The following is a 12,145-nucleotide window of genomic DNA, read 5'->3' on the forward strand; positions in this document are numbered from 1 at the left end:
TAAATCTTAGAGAAATAAAACTAATAAAAACAAATCCTAAAAAATGAAACTAATAAAAACAAATCTTAAAAAATAAAACTAATAAAAATAAATCTTAAAAAATAAAACTAACAAAAACATAATCTAAAATAATCTAGAAAATCCTTAAACGAACGTGGGAATCTGTCAACGGATGTCAACATCCGTTTAAGGGTAAACGGAAGTCGCCTTCTGTTTTAACGGTTTTACTAACCTGGACTCGAAGAGGATCGCTGCTTAAAGGTTGGATATAACACCACCACACCAATGTAATGCAGAGATATAATAATTGAAGGACAAATTCTTCCAGAAGAAATCGATATCTCAATTATCACTTGAAATACAAGAAGAATGGGAGAAAGAATTTTTAGAAAAATAGAACAAAGAATTCCTGGGAAGAGAGCGTAAAGATGAAAGCATGAAGATAAAAAAAAAAAAGAATAAATAAGTTTTGTGGGAGTGAGAGAATAAAATTATAAAATTTTATTTCTAAATATAAATTTTTGCTAAAGGATAAAATTGGAATAGAAAAAATAGAACAAAGGACAAAAATGGAATGGAGGGTGGGGGTTGGAATTGGGGAGGTACAGGGAGTAACCCCCTACGTGGAAAGTTGGGTTAGGAGGCCCAAAAGCCCAATTCATCTCGAAAGGCAAGATAGTTAGAACACAGGAAAGAGAAAGAACAATTTTACCTCGTTCAGAAAATAAAATAAAATAAATCACACAGGGGAAAAAATAATTATCAACAACACTGAGAATATCATTGTTTTTAAAGGGGTTACTTAAGTGACTGAAACGACATATTAATATTATAATAGAATAATTTTTACTGAAATATATTTCTTAAAATTAAAATAATTTTGAATATAATATTAAATAAGTTATATTAATCACAATTATATACAAAATATTTTTTAATGTTAAAGATTAATAAGAATAAAATTAAATTTCTCAACGATACTTATATAAATAATGAAATTAAACTATTAAATTTGATAAAATTAAAGTTTAAAATAATGCACTGTGAGATAAAATTTGAAAATTAATTTAGACAAAATTAAAGTTTAGAAGGGTTAAATATACTTTTTTCTTTCATTTTAGTATAAGAGTTTTATCTGATTAATTGAAACCACACATATGAAAATAATTAATTTGATAAATTATGGTGAAAAAATTCAATTAACCTAATATTCATATAAGTTAGCTTATTAAGTTTCTAATTAATCAATTATACATAATTTAAAAAGTTTTATCATCCACCAGCCCAATTGAATTTGAAGAACAAATAAATTAGTGAAAAAAAAAGAGCTGTTTATAGCAGGCAAGTGTCTCTTTAATTGCTTAAGTAGGCAGATTCACGCTCCACAAAATGAAATATATATTAATATTTTTTTTATGGACCTTTTTTCTTTCAGCATCAAGAACGGACATGCTTTTTCCTTTTTGCTTAATGTTGATAGCGATAAATATATAGATTCATATTGAAAATTAGTTTATTTTACTATCTTTACATATTCATTTTTTTCTCTTACAAATAAAAAGTATTAAATGATGTTTATTATTCACAAATATTGATTGCCTTTTAATTTCGATTATTTTCATTTTAATATTAATTTAACCAGAAACGGCTTGTCAATAAGTGAGAAGGAAAATAAGTTTTATTTTAAATGACGAGTGATATTTTCTTATTGCGAGATTCTTTTTGTACTTGTTGTTAAGTCACACTGAATTATTACGCCAGCCTGTTTTACTAATTATTTACATATGATTAATCATAATTCGTTAATAATTTTTTAATGAATTTAATCGAGTTTACCATATGATTAGTCATGGACAATATATTAACCCATTTCAATACCTTATTTGAACACTTGTTTACTAAATATAATTGATAACCACAGATGATTTTTTTTTCTCTTTTACCAGGCAAAATTAAAAAAAAAATACTTATTAATTATATAATTTTGTAAACTTTTTTTTTATCGAAACCGTTAAAAATTATTATTTTAATTAGAAAGCGGTAAGCACGTGTATGGGATAATATAAATAAATTAATAAATATATTTAATATGTAATCGCCCTCAACATTAAATTGAGAGACACATATCAATTCATCAAACTTTTAAAATAATGGCTCCAACAGAATCTATTAATTAACTAGATTCAAAATTCATTTGCGCCGCTTCTTTATATTCTTTTCACTTCTTCTTTTTTTACTGCCTCATCAGCACAGCTAGCATGCATATATATAATATATTAAAAAGAAAACCATAGCAAACTCATTTTGATATTTTTATAATTTAGTATAATAATATTATAAAGTTTATTTAACCAGAAACAATTTTATTTATAGATATATTGGTTCAATTTTCTTTCAAAATTTAATTTTTCATAAAAAGTAAACAATAGGAAACAATTGAAGCACCTTAAAGAAGTAGTGAATATAATAAGCAGAATATAGGCCTTAAAAGAAGTTAGAAGGAGTGAAGAATATTTGAAGCACCTTCTCTGACAGCACTAGGTAGGTTCCTGAAATGTGCAGGAGCTCTAGTAACTCAGAGATGGTAGCTTCGAAGAAAAGCACGTTAGAAGAGGTTTTGGACATTGAGACCAGCATGTCTCGGTCTCAGTGGGTGTTAAATCCTCCAGATCCACCCTCCATGCCACGTCAGGTCCTCGACAACGTCAAGGACATCCTCTTACCGCATCCTCAACCAAACACATTCTCTTCTCTCAGAAACCACCCCTTTCCCAAACGCGCTTTTGCTTTCTTCCAGAACTTGTTTCCCATTCTTGCTTCATTCCAAAACTACAATGCTCATAAGTTAAAATGCGATTTCATGGCCGGCCTTACCCTTGCAATCTTCGCCGTTCCTCAGGTTCACAACACTATACTATAAATGCTCATCTCAAACCAATGTCTTGTTATATCACTGTTATTTGCATGTGATTTCTCATGATATCAAGATATATATAATATTTAGTCCACTAAAATTGATGGCTTTAACGGTGTTGCAGTGTATGGGAAATGCAACATTGGCGCAGCTAAGTCCAGAATATGGCCTCTGTAAGTTGCATAATTTATTTCATTAATGTTCTTTTAGTATTATATTATATATATTATACTAAGAGTGGATGATGATGATGGATTTTCACAGATACAGGAATTGTACCACCTCTTATTTATGCTTTGCTAGCGAGTTCAAGGGAAACAGTGATTGGACCTGGATCTGTAGATTCATTGCTACTTTCCTCAATGATTCAGACATTGAAAGTTCCCATTGATGATTACACTCAACTTGTTTTCACTGTGACATTTTTTGCTGGCATCTTTCAAGTTGCTTTCGGCCTCTTTAGGTAACTGTGCTATCTTCAATATCCTCATTATTATCAGTAATAATCTCCTACATAATTATATTCATTTCACACAATTATATTCATTTAACATATATTATAAAAAAAGATAAAATAATTTTTTATATTTTAAAAGAAAAAAAAATAAAGATAATTAATTTCAAATGAATATAAATTTTTGTGTCAAAATATATTTTTTTCATAATTATTTCTTATTACACTGTTGACAAAGTGAAGTTATATATATATATATATATATATATATATATATATATATATATATATATATATATATATATATATATTGTGTGTATATTTGTGGTTTGTTTGTGGAATGTGATGTGATCACTAGATGAAATAAAAAGTTTGTTGAAAGGTATTTTTATATAAAATAGGTATTTTAGTGGTTATTGGTAAATAATAGATATATGTGTTTTAATTATTTATTTGGTAGTGGATGAGAATGAATATTATGTTTTCAAATTTTCTTTTTATTGTAATTAAATTATGTTTATATATTTTAATAAAATCATAATGAAGTTATAAGTAATATTAACAGTTTAATTTTAATTAATGTTTCTTTCTATACTTAAAAAATTAATTTTGTTCTAAAATATATTAATTTTTCGAAATTATACTTTGATCAATTTATTTGAAATTATTTTTTAAAAGAATAAATTTATTTATATTAATATTTCCCTAAATAATTTTATTTATATTTTAAGATTAAATTTTTATTTGGGTTTATATTTAAAAACTTATTGTTAAATAATTTCAAATAAAACTTTTAAAGAAAAAAAAATTGTCGATGTCCATTGGTAGCTATAAAATCTCGGAAATATTTTTATGTAGATGGCAAAACAGGTAACGAGGCAGATACTAGGATAAACTCTTTAGAAGGAACATGTAGGAGAAGGTCCAACCTGTTTTCAACTTAATTACAACCTCTAATTACGATGTTATAAAATGCATACATTAAAAAAAAAAAAAGTCTACCATAGGATATGATAAAAATATATATTTCGAAACTATTCAAATGCACCTAAGGTTTCTACTAACGTTTTATTATGTTCCTCAACATGGATTATTATATTGTAATACTATTTATTTTTTTAATATTTTTACAATATATAGTAATAAAGAACTTGCTAAGTGTAAACCTATTTTACTGATAACTACTACATGTATCAATTAGAACACTGGATTCGTATATTCTTCTAAGGGTGCCAGCTGTATATTCTAAATAAAATTAACAAAAATCCATGAGTTATTTTGTACGATGTCATGTATATGAATTTTCGCACTTAAAACTAAATTCCGACGAACAGACTGTAATTGTAAACTAAAATATAAAAGCACCAGAAAAATGAATGAAACACTGCTACAACGGTGGTTTATTCTAAGCCACGTTTTCATGTTATCAATGCCAAGATCGTTTATGTTTGGAAATTAATATTAAAAATTTAGAAATCTCATGGGAAAACTATAATTGTTAATTAATTATAAGTGAGAGAAATTAGCCTACTAACCTAAACGAGGATATTAAATTATTATATTGTTTTTATATGATCTGATAATTTTAATAAATAAATCTAGAATTTACATTTATTTATGTATGATTTTGTTTTATGTCTAATTGATATGAAATATCTTTAACATTATGATATGACATTTTACAGGTTTGGTTTTCTGGTGGAATATATTTCCCAATCGACGATCGTAGGGTTCTTGGCAGCAGCTGCTGTGGGCATTGGACTACAACAATTGAAAGGATTATTTGGGATCGTTAACTTTACCAACAAAACTGCTTTATTTTCCGTGCTCAAATCTCTTTGGACATCCTTCAGAAACCAAGTAAGATCAGACAGTTCCATTCAATTTAATCACAACTCATCAAAGTTCATTATTAATTCTTTCTTTTCCAGTCAGCGTGGCATCCCTACAACTTCGTCATTGGATTCTCATTCCTATGCTTCATCCTATTTACCAGATTCCTGGTTAGCACTGCTGCTACTTTCATATCTTATTTTTCTCGTTTGGACTAGAATGTTACTAGAAGTTGAAAACTACACTAAACTATATATACTGTTGCACATCCAAACATATATAGGGTAAAAGGTACAAGAAACTGATCTGGTTGTCACACGTTGCTCCTCTCCTTTCAATTATCGTATCCTCTATCATTGCGTACAAAATAAATGTCGATGAGGCTCATATGAAGGACTACAGAGTTGAAGTGTTGGGACCAATTAAAGGAGGGGGTAGCTTGAATCCAAGCTCATTCAATCAGTTAATATTTGATACCAAAGTTGTCGGTCATTTGATCAGAATAGGCTTGACCATTGCTATTATTTCAATAACGGTAGGTATTCTATATTAATATATTTGTATTAATATATATTTTTTAATATGGTCGTTTTGTTGTACAACCATAGGGATCGATTGCTGTTGGACGATCATTTGCATCTCTAAAAGGACACAGCATTGATCCGAACAGAGAGGTGGTATCATTGGGCATAATGAACATTGTTGGATCCTTAACTTCTTGCTATATTGCATCAGGTAGCGTGTTTTGGTATTGAGAGAAAGGAATGTAGAATAATAGTATGGATAAAGATAGTTAGATAACTTTTTTTATAACATTTGAACATCGTTATATTATACGTGTCATTTAGTGATTGGTTCATAATAGTGTTATTGTGTCATTTGAAATAATCATACAATAACACGTATAATTATGTTTAAATGTTGTCAAAAAAATGTTTTCTATATCATTACCCTAATAGTATATGGTGATGACGAAGTTTAAATTAACGATGCAGGGTCTTTGTCACGTACTGCTGTAAACTACAATGCTGGGTCAGAAACAATGGTGTCGAACATAGTTATGGCACTGACGGTGCTGCTGTCGCTTAAATTTTTGACAGGACTTTTGTATTTCACTCCGAAAGCAATCTTAGCAGCAATAATTCTGTCGGCTGTACCAGGACTGATTGACCTAAACAAAGCTTCTGAAATTTGGAAGGTTGATAAAATGGATTTCCTTGCTTGTGCTGGAGCCTTCTTCGGAGTCTTGTTTGCATCTGCAGAAATAGGCCTTGCAGTTGGGGTATATTTTTCTTTAACTTATATTAAATCTTCAAATATATATAATTCATATGCATACCATTAATACAACAATACTAAATTTTGCCTAACTTAAATTATACACGAATATATCTCTCCTCATTACCAAATGTTTAATATTATTAAAATAAATAATATTCATTTTAGGGATTCATTTTTTTCTTTTAAAAATACATTAATATTATACCTTATGTCTTAACCCTTTTGTTAACATATACAGTTTAAAAAGTGGCATTTAAAAGTAAAGATAAAAAATAAAATTTCAAGGTTTTCTTACAAAACACTTTTTATAAAAAAAAAATAAAAGTCAAAACTCATTACTTTTACATAGAATAGATACTTTATTTAAAAAGTAGCTTAAAGTTAACGAAGAGGGTCTCACGTTGTCTTTTGGCTATTTTGAACTAAAAAATTACAATGCTAATTTATTATTGAATATTTTTTTTAAATTAACCAAAAAAGAAAGTGGACCCAAAAAGGGTGTTCATCTTCCTCTTTAACATTAGAGATTAATGTTTCAGTGCCTAGAGTATTTTAGCCTTAAAATATAAATCTAGCCCATGTAATGATGATGCGTGTCTTAATTCAAGAGCATATTTGAAAAAATTATATTTAGCTGAAAAAGTTTCGTTTAAATAATAATAACAATATAACTATTGTTATTATATAAATTTGACCTGTTTAAAGCTGTCAAAACTATTTATTCTTTTCTTTTAAAAAGGTTGAGACTTGAACGTGAGAGAATCTATTTATACACCATTCACCCGATATCACAAAAATGTTAAAAAATTGCTGAAATAATTAGTTTAGGTTTATGAACTAAAATTAATTAAATTAATTATTTTCATAATTTATTTTCTTAAATTTTCATTTTTTAGAAATTAAAAAATATATATATATTTTTTAAATTTTTTAAACTATAGTTTTAAAAATATTTTTTAATTTTTTCATTATATTATTTTTATGATTGGATTAAAATCCATAAAACAGTTAATGGATTGATTATACTTTTATTAAATAAATCAAATTTTTAATAGATAAAAATGAATTTATAAGTTTTTATTCAATCCATTGTAAAAGTATATATGAAAGTTTTTTATTCATCCAATTTTACATTCTAATACTCTCAGTAAATTAGTCAAGGTTTAGATTTGAAAATTTGAAGTCTAAACGTAAACTAATTCACATCTACTTGAATAAAAACTATTACATTTACACGATGACATTTATTTACTTATTGTGGAACCCTAAAAATGTATATATGTCCTATAGAACTTTTATTTTATTTTTTTATATATAAAAAATTGTATTATCATTCCTTTTATTATATACTAATTATATCATAAATTAAATACATAATTTAGAAAATAAATTTTGTATTCTCTCTACTCTTTTAATTAGAAATTCTTAATATAATTTCAAAATGTGTGTTTTACACATTGTCCCTGGAACTAGCAAAAATTTCTCTTTCTCCTAAAGATCTTAAACTACTTGTTTTATTATCTTTATTTGAACTCACGATCTTCATAGTTGCTTCTCTCTTTTAATTTGCCTAATCTTATCTCTATACTTCAAAATTGAATTTCATTAATTTTTTAACATTTTGTCAATAATTTAATATAGTTTCATCGGTCTCATTCTCTCACACACATGAGAAAGAAATGAGTAATTCATAAGACAAATGAAATGGTTAAATTAGTTATTTTAATTAACAATAACATGAATTCAAATTTTTTTCATTTTATTTCTTAGAACTAGATGCGTACACACTTTGTATAGGAACTGTGCATGTCAAGTAAATTGAAGGCATAGTTTTTTTTAACAACTAGTAAGTTTAAAAAAGTTTTTTTTTTTTATAATTACTGATAATTAGTTTTAATTATATGAAATAAGCATTTATCATGTACAATAGAGAAACTAAAATGCTAATTTTTAAATGATATATTTCCCTAATAGGACTAATGACATGCAGTATTATTATATATTGGTTGATGTAAGTACATAATTGTAGTGCAGATAACGGTTTCATTCACGAAGATAATTGTAACCTCAATTCAACCTGCTATAGCGGTTATTGGAAGGCTTCCAGGAACCGATTCATTCGGCGATGTTCAACAGTATCCGATGGCACTCAACACTCCCGGAGTTTTCATCGTCTCTCTAAAATCTGCATGGCTTTGTTTTGCAAATGCAAATCTTGTGGAAGAAAGGTACAAAATCTGCTTTTCACTTTGCTTCTTTCATACATTACTCAAAATCTCACTTCACATTATATATTCAAAGGATTGAGAGATGGATGACCGATGAAAAAGCTTATAATATTCATGGCAGACCAGGACAAAACACCTTCCATCACCTCATCATAGATGCCTCAAGTGAGTACTATAACTAACATATGATCTTCCTCGAAATTTAACGTTGCTCTAACGTAATCATCAATAGGTCTTACCAACATTGACACCACTGGAATTGCTTGTCTGGTAGAGCTCAATAAGAATATGGCTTCACGCGGAATAAAGGTTGGTTTTTTAATTCATGCACCTTGCAATTGATACGTTAACATACATTTTTTTTTTATAACATTTTGATACAACATTGTACTGTATCAAAATATTGTAAAATAATCTGTGTAAAAATATCTTTTTTTTTTTTCTAAATCTATATTTTCTACATTATGTATTAACTCCTGTTGTCACTTTTATTTCAGTTAGCTATCGCTAACCCTAGGTGGCATGTAATTCACAAGCTAAGATTAGCTAACTTCGTCAGCAAAATTGGAGGAAGGGTTTTCCTTTCTGTGGTGGAAGCAGTGGATGCTTGTGTTGCCACTAAAATGGTTGCTGTATAACCAACAGCAATTGGTTTTCTTTGGATTAATTGTTTTCTTTTTATCTCCAGCAAATGGTCAAACGTTTGTTAATTATTAATTTCATCACAAATATTTCAAAATTTTAATAATGTTAGCTAACAAATATTTACCATTCATATTTAATATTCATTCATCTTTCATATACGTAAAAGATACTATATTTATAACTATTTTTTAAAACCATATATAATGTATTAGGAAAATAATGCATATATAATAATATAACTAAGATTAATCGGTGCACACATAAATAATCATTCAAAGTTACTTCACCAGCATTCATCTAACTCATTTAATTAATTCAACACAAATCATATAAATATTTTAACTTTCAAAAGATTGCATTGAGTATTAACATCTTATACTTATCTATTAATCTAGTAATGTATTTGGTTATCATGTGACTTCTCGCTTCAATTTAGATTACTAACGAGTAGTTTATGAAACTCGTTATATCTCTTAAATAAGGGTTGACATACCTCGATTATTTCAATTTGATCACAACTTTGATTTGTAAATAAAATATATCATTACACAGTTAAACTAAAAAATTGATTTATTCGACTATAATGTCTCACAACTCATGCATACATAAAAAATAAAAATAAAAGATTAAGCTATATCGTTATATATATTTTAATAAATGAATGACAAATCACATCTCTTATTTATTTGGAATATCTTTTAAATACTTCGGCTTAAACTGGAAAAGACTTTTAAATAAAAACTAATTCATCATAAAGTATTCTCTCAATTCTCTTATTTATCAATATTTATATTCTATAGCTTTTTTTCTTCCTGTTCTTATTTATTTAAGAGTTAGAAAATCTTCCATAGATTTCCTAGTGACTTTCACTGAGAATCAATTCTCAAAGTTATAAAATTTAGCTTCCTAAAAACATCACACATCAACACGAGCTTTGTCTTTACTCACACATTTAAGTTTCCGGAAGGTCACCCATCCCATAATTATTCTAGGCTAAGCACGTTTAACCATGGAGTACTTATGAGTTAGGCTATCGAAAAGCAAATGCATTTGTTGATATGAGTAGTCAAATCAATTCCTTTAAGCTATCATTCAACTGTATAGTCTCATACCTACAGTCTCTAGATCCCTCTCATTCCGGTGTATGTTCGATTCCTCCATGTGCTCCTTCCACTGGAAGCCTGTCAGGAGCCGCTCCTTATCCGTGCCCCCTGCACCATGCCTCTTGCATCGGCAATCACTCCCCGCCTTCGTCAGTGCCTGAGTGTCACACTTTCCACACTTAACAAAACCAAAATTAAGTCCAATTGTAAGTAGAAAAAGGAATTGAAAAGTTCTCAAAATAAAATTTCTTCTATAGAAAGAGGAAAAAAACTCGTATGAAAAAAGAAGAAGAAGAAAGAAAGAATAAAGAGAAATGGGTAGGTGGTTCTAAATTTAATCCACTGATTACCTTATGATTTTAAATTTCTTCTAGCTTAAAAAAGAAATAAAAATACTGTTTTTTTTTTGGTAAACTTCTGAAAAGAATTAGCAAAAGTGATTACAGATGATTATGGAGACAGTATCCTAAGAAAACTCACGAATGAGTTTAAGCAACAAAAGTATATGTGGTTGGATGTCATTGAGTTGTCTCTTATTCAAATTTAGAGTTGTCTTGAAAACATGTCTGCATTCAATGTATCAGAAGAAGGTATCTTAGTGGAGCAAAACCAAAAGACAAAGTGCTGCTTGCTCAGATGCTTTTAGCTCATTCATTATTAATCATCACTTCTACTTAGTTATATTCAAATCAGTGGCGTTGACAGAATAAAGCTTTACGGAGAATATATGTTTTATTTTACCCTTTTGTGATCCTTCACATATTTCCTTCATCATATGCTTTTCTTTTGTTAATTATAAGTACTACCTATGCTGATATCATATCATTCGACACCTTTCAAAAACTTTATGCTTCTTTAACAATAATAAAAATTCTGATCGTTTGGATTAGCACTGAAAGTAGTGAAGAGTAAGCATATTTAGATTTCACTCATAACTAATATATATGTAAGACCATTACATAATAAGGACTAAAATAAAGTTCCTCCCGTTTATAAGAATATATACACAAAAAAACATTTGTAAAGTGAAAACCTCCTAAAAATATTGAAGGTTAATAAGGAGACAAAAAAATAAATTAAGGAAAGATACCTTAGTTAGCAGTGATGATCCCGGAAAATATCTTCATCATACAAGAGTTTATCTTGTTGGGTCTATTACCGTCCAACTATATAAAAGATTAACACCACTCTATATCCAAAATTTTACAACGAATTAATAAGTCTTTTATTTTTATATAATACTTTACTTTCTCATTTCTATTTAATGTGAAACATATATTTATATTTAGAATCTTAACCATCCGAAAGGTGAAGAGAAATTGTTTTCATTCTTTATAGAAAATACCAATATTTTAAATAGTATTGATCATTTGGAATTTAGAACTCCATTTTATTTTAGAAAGTTAAAGAAAAAAAATGTTTAAATTTCTTTTATTGAGTGAGATTACCGAGTATATAAGAACAACTTTTAATTAAATAAGTAAGATAAATGAATTTTACACATTAATTTTAACCTACCAAAATCATAAAAGTGATAAATTGGATTTATATTTTTTATGAAATTGATTTAAGAGAAATGAAATGAAAAAATAGTAAAACAAACTTGGTTTCAAATTACTTTTAAAATAATCCTCCTAAACACAAATTAGTTTGGCTAAAATACATATTTTTTTCTCCGCAATATAAC

At 27.6% G+C, this 12,145-nt stretch overlaps 1 protein-coding gene across 2 annotated transcripts; it reads left to right on the plus strand.

The window, feature by feature from the left end:
* The first annotated feature begins 2,367 nt into the window (after window positions 1-2,367).
* LOC106753456 (early nodulin-70) lies at window positions 2,368-9,404 on the plus strand. 2 transcript variants are annotated; one of them, XM_014635269.2, is made up of 12 exons: window positions 2,368-2,899; window positions 3,039-3,087; window positions 3,179-3,377; window positions 5,054-5,228; window positions 5,300-5,371; window positions 5,485-5,736; window positions 5,810-5,936; window positions 6,197-6,483; window positions 8,517-8,710; window positions 8,784-8,875; window positions 8,943-9,019; window positions 9,208-9,404. In XM_014635269.2, the coding sequence occupies exons 1-12, from the start codon at window positions 2,555-2,557 to the stop codon at window positions 9,346-9,348; spliced, it is 2,010 nt and encodes a 669-aa protein (XP_014490755.2). In that variant the 5' UTR covers window positions 2,368-2,554; the 3' UTR covers window positions 9,349-9,404. The 2 variants fall into 2 exon arrangements, with proteins under 2 accessions (XP_014490755.2, XP_022631717.1); XM_022775996.1 differs by having other exon boundaries at window positions 6,302-6,483.
* The last annotated feature ends 2,741 nt before the right edge of the window (window positions 9,405-12,145 follow it).

Source organism: Vigna radiata, chromosome 2, assembly GCF_000741045.1.
Source record: "Vigna radiata var. radiata cultivar VC1973A chromosome 2, Vradiata_ver6, whole genome shotgun sequence".
In the NCBI taxonomy this organism is placed as follows: Eukaryota; Viridiplantae; Streptophyta; class Magnoliopsida; order Fabales; family Fabaceae; genus Vigna; species Vigna radiata.

What these genes read in the sequence shown, in the direction of transcription:
- LOC106753456 (XM_014635269.2), top strand. Translation starts at nt 2,555, where the DNA reads ATGTGCAGGAGCTCTAGTAACTCAGAGATGGTAGCTTCGAAGAAAAGC. An exon ending in TTCTTGCTATATTGCATCAG is followed by an intron (nt 5,937 to 6,196) that starts GTAGCGTGTTTT and finishes TTAACGATGCAG; the next exon opens with GGTCTTTGTCACGTACTGCT. An exon ending in AAATAGGCCTTGCAGTTGGG is followed by an intron (nt 6,484 to 8,516) that starts GTATATTTTTCT and finishes ATTGTAGTGCAG; the next exon opens with ATAACGGTTTCATTCACGAA.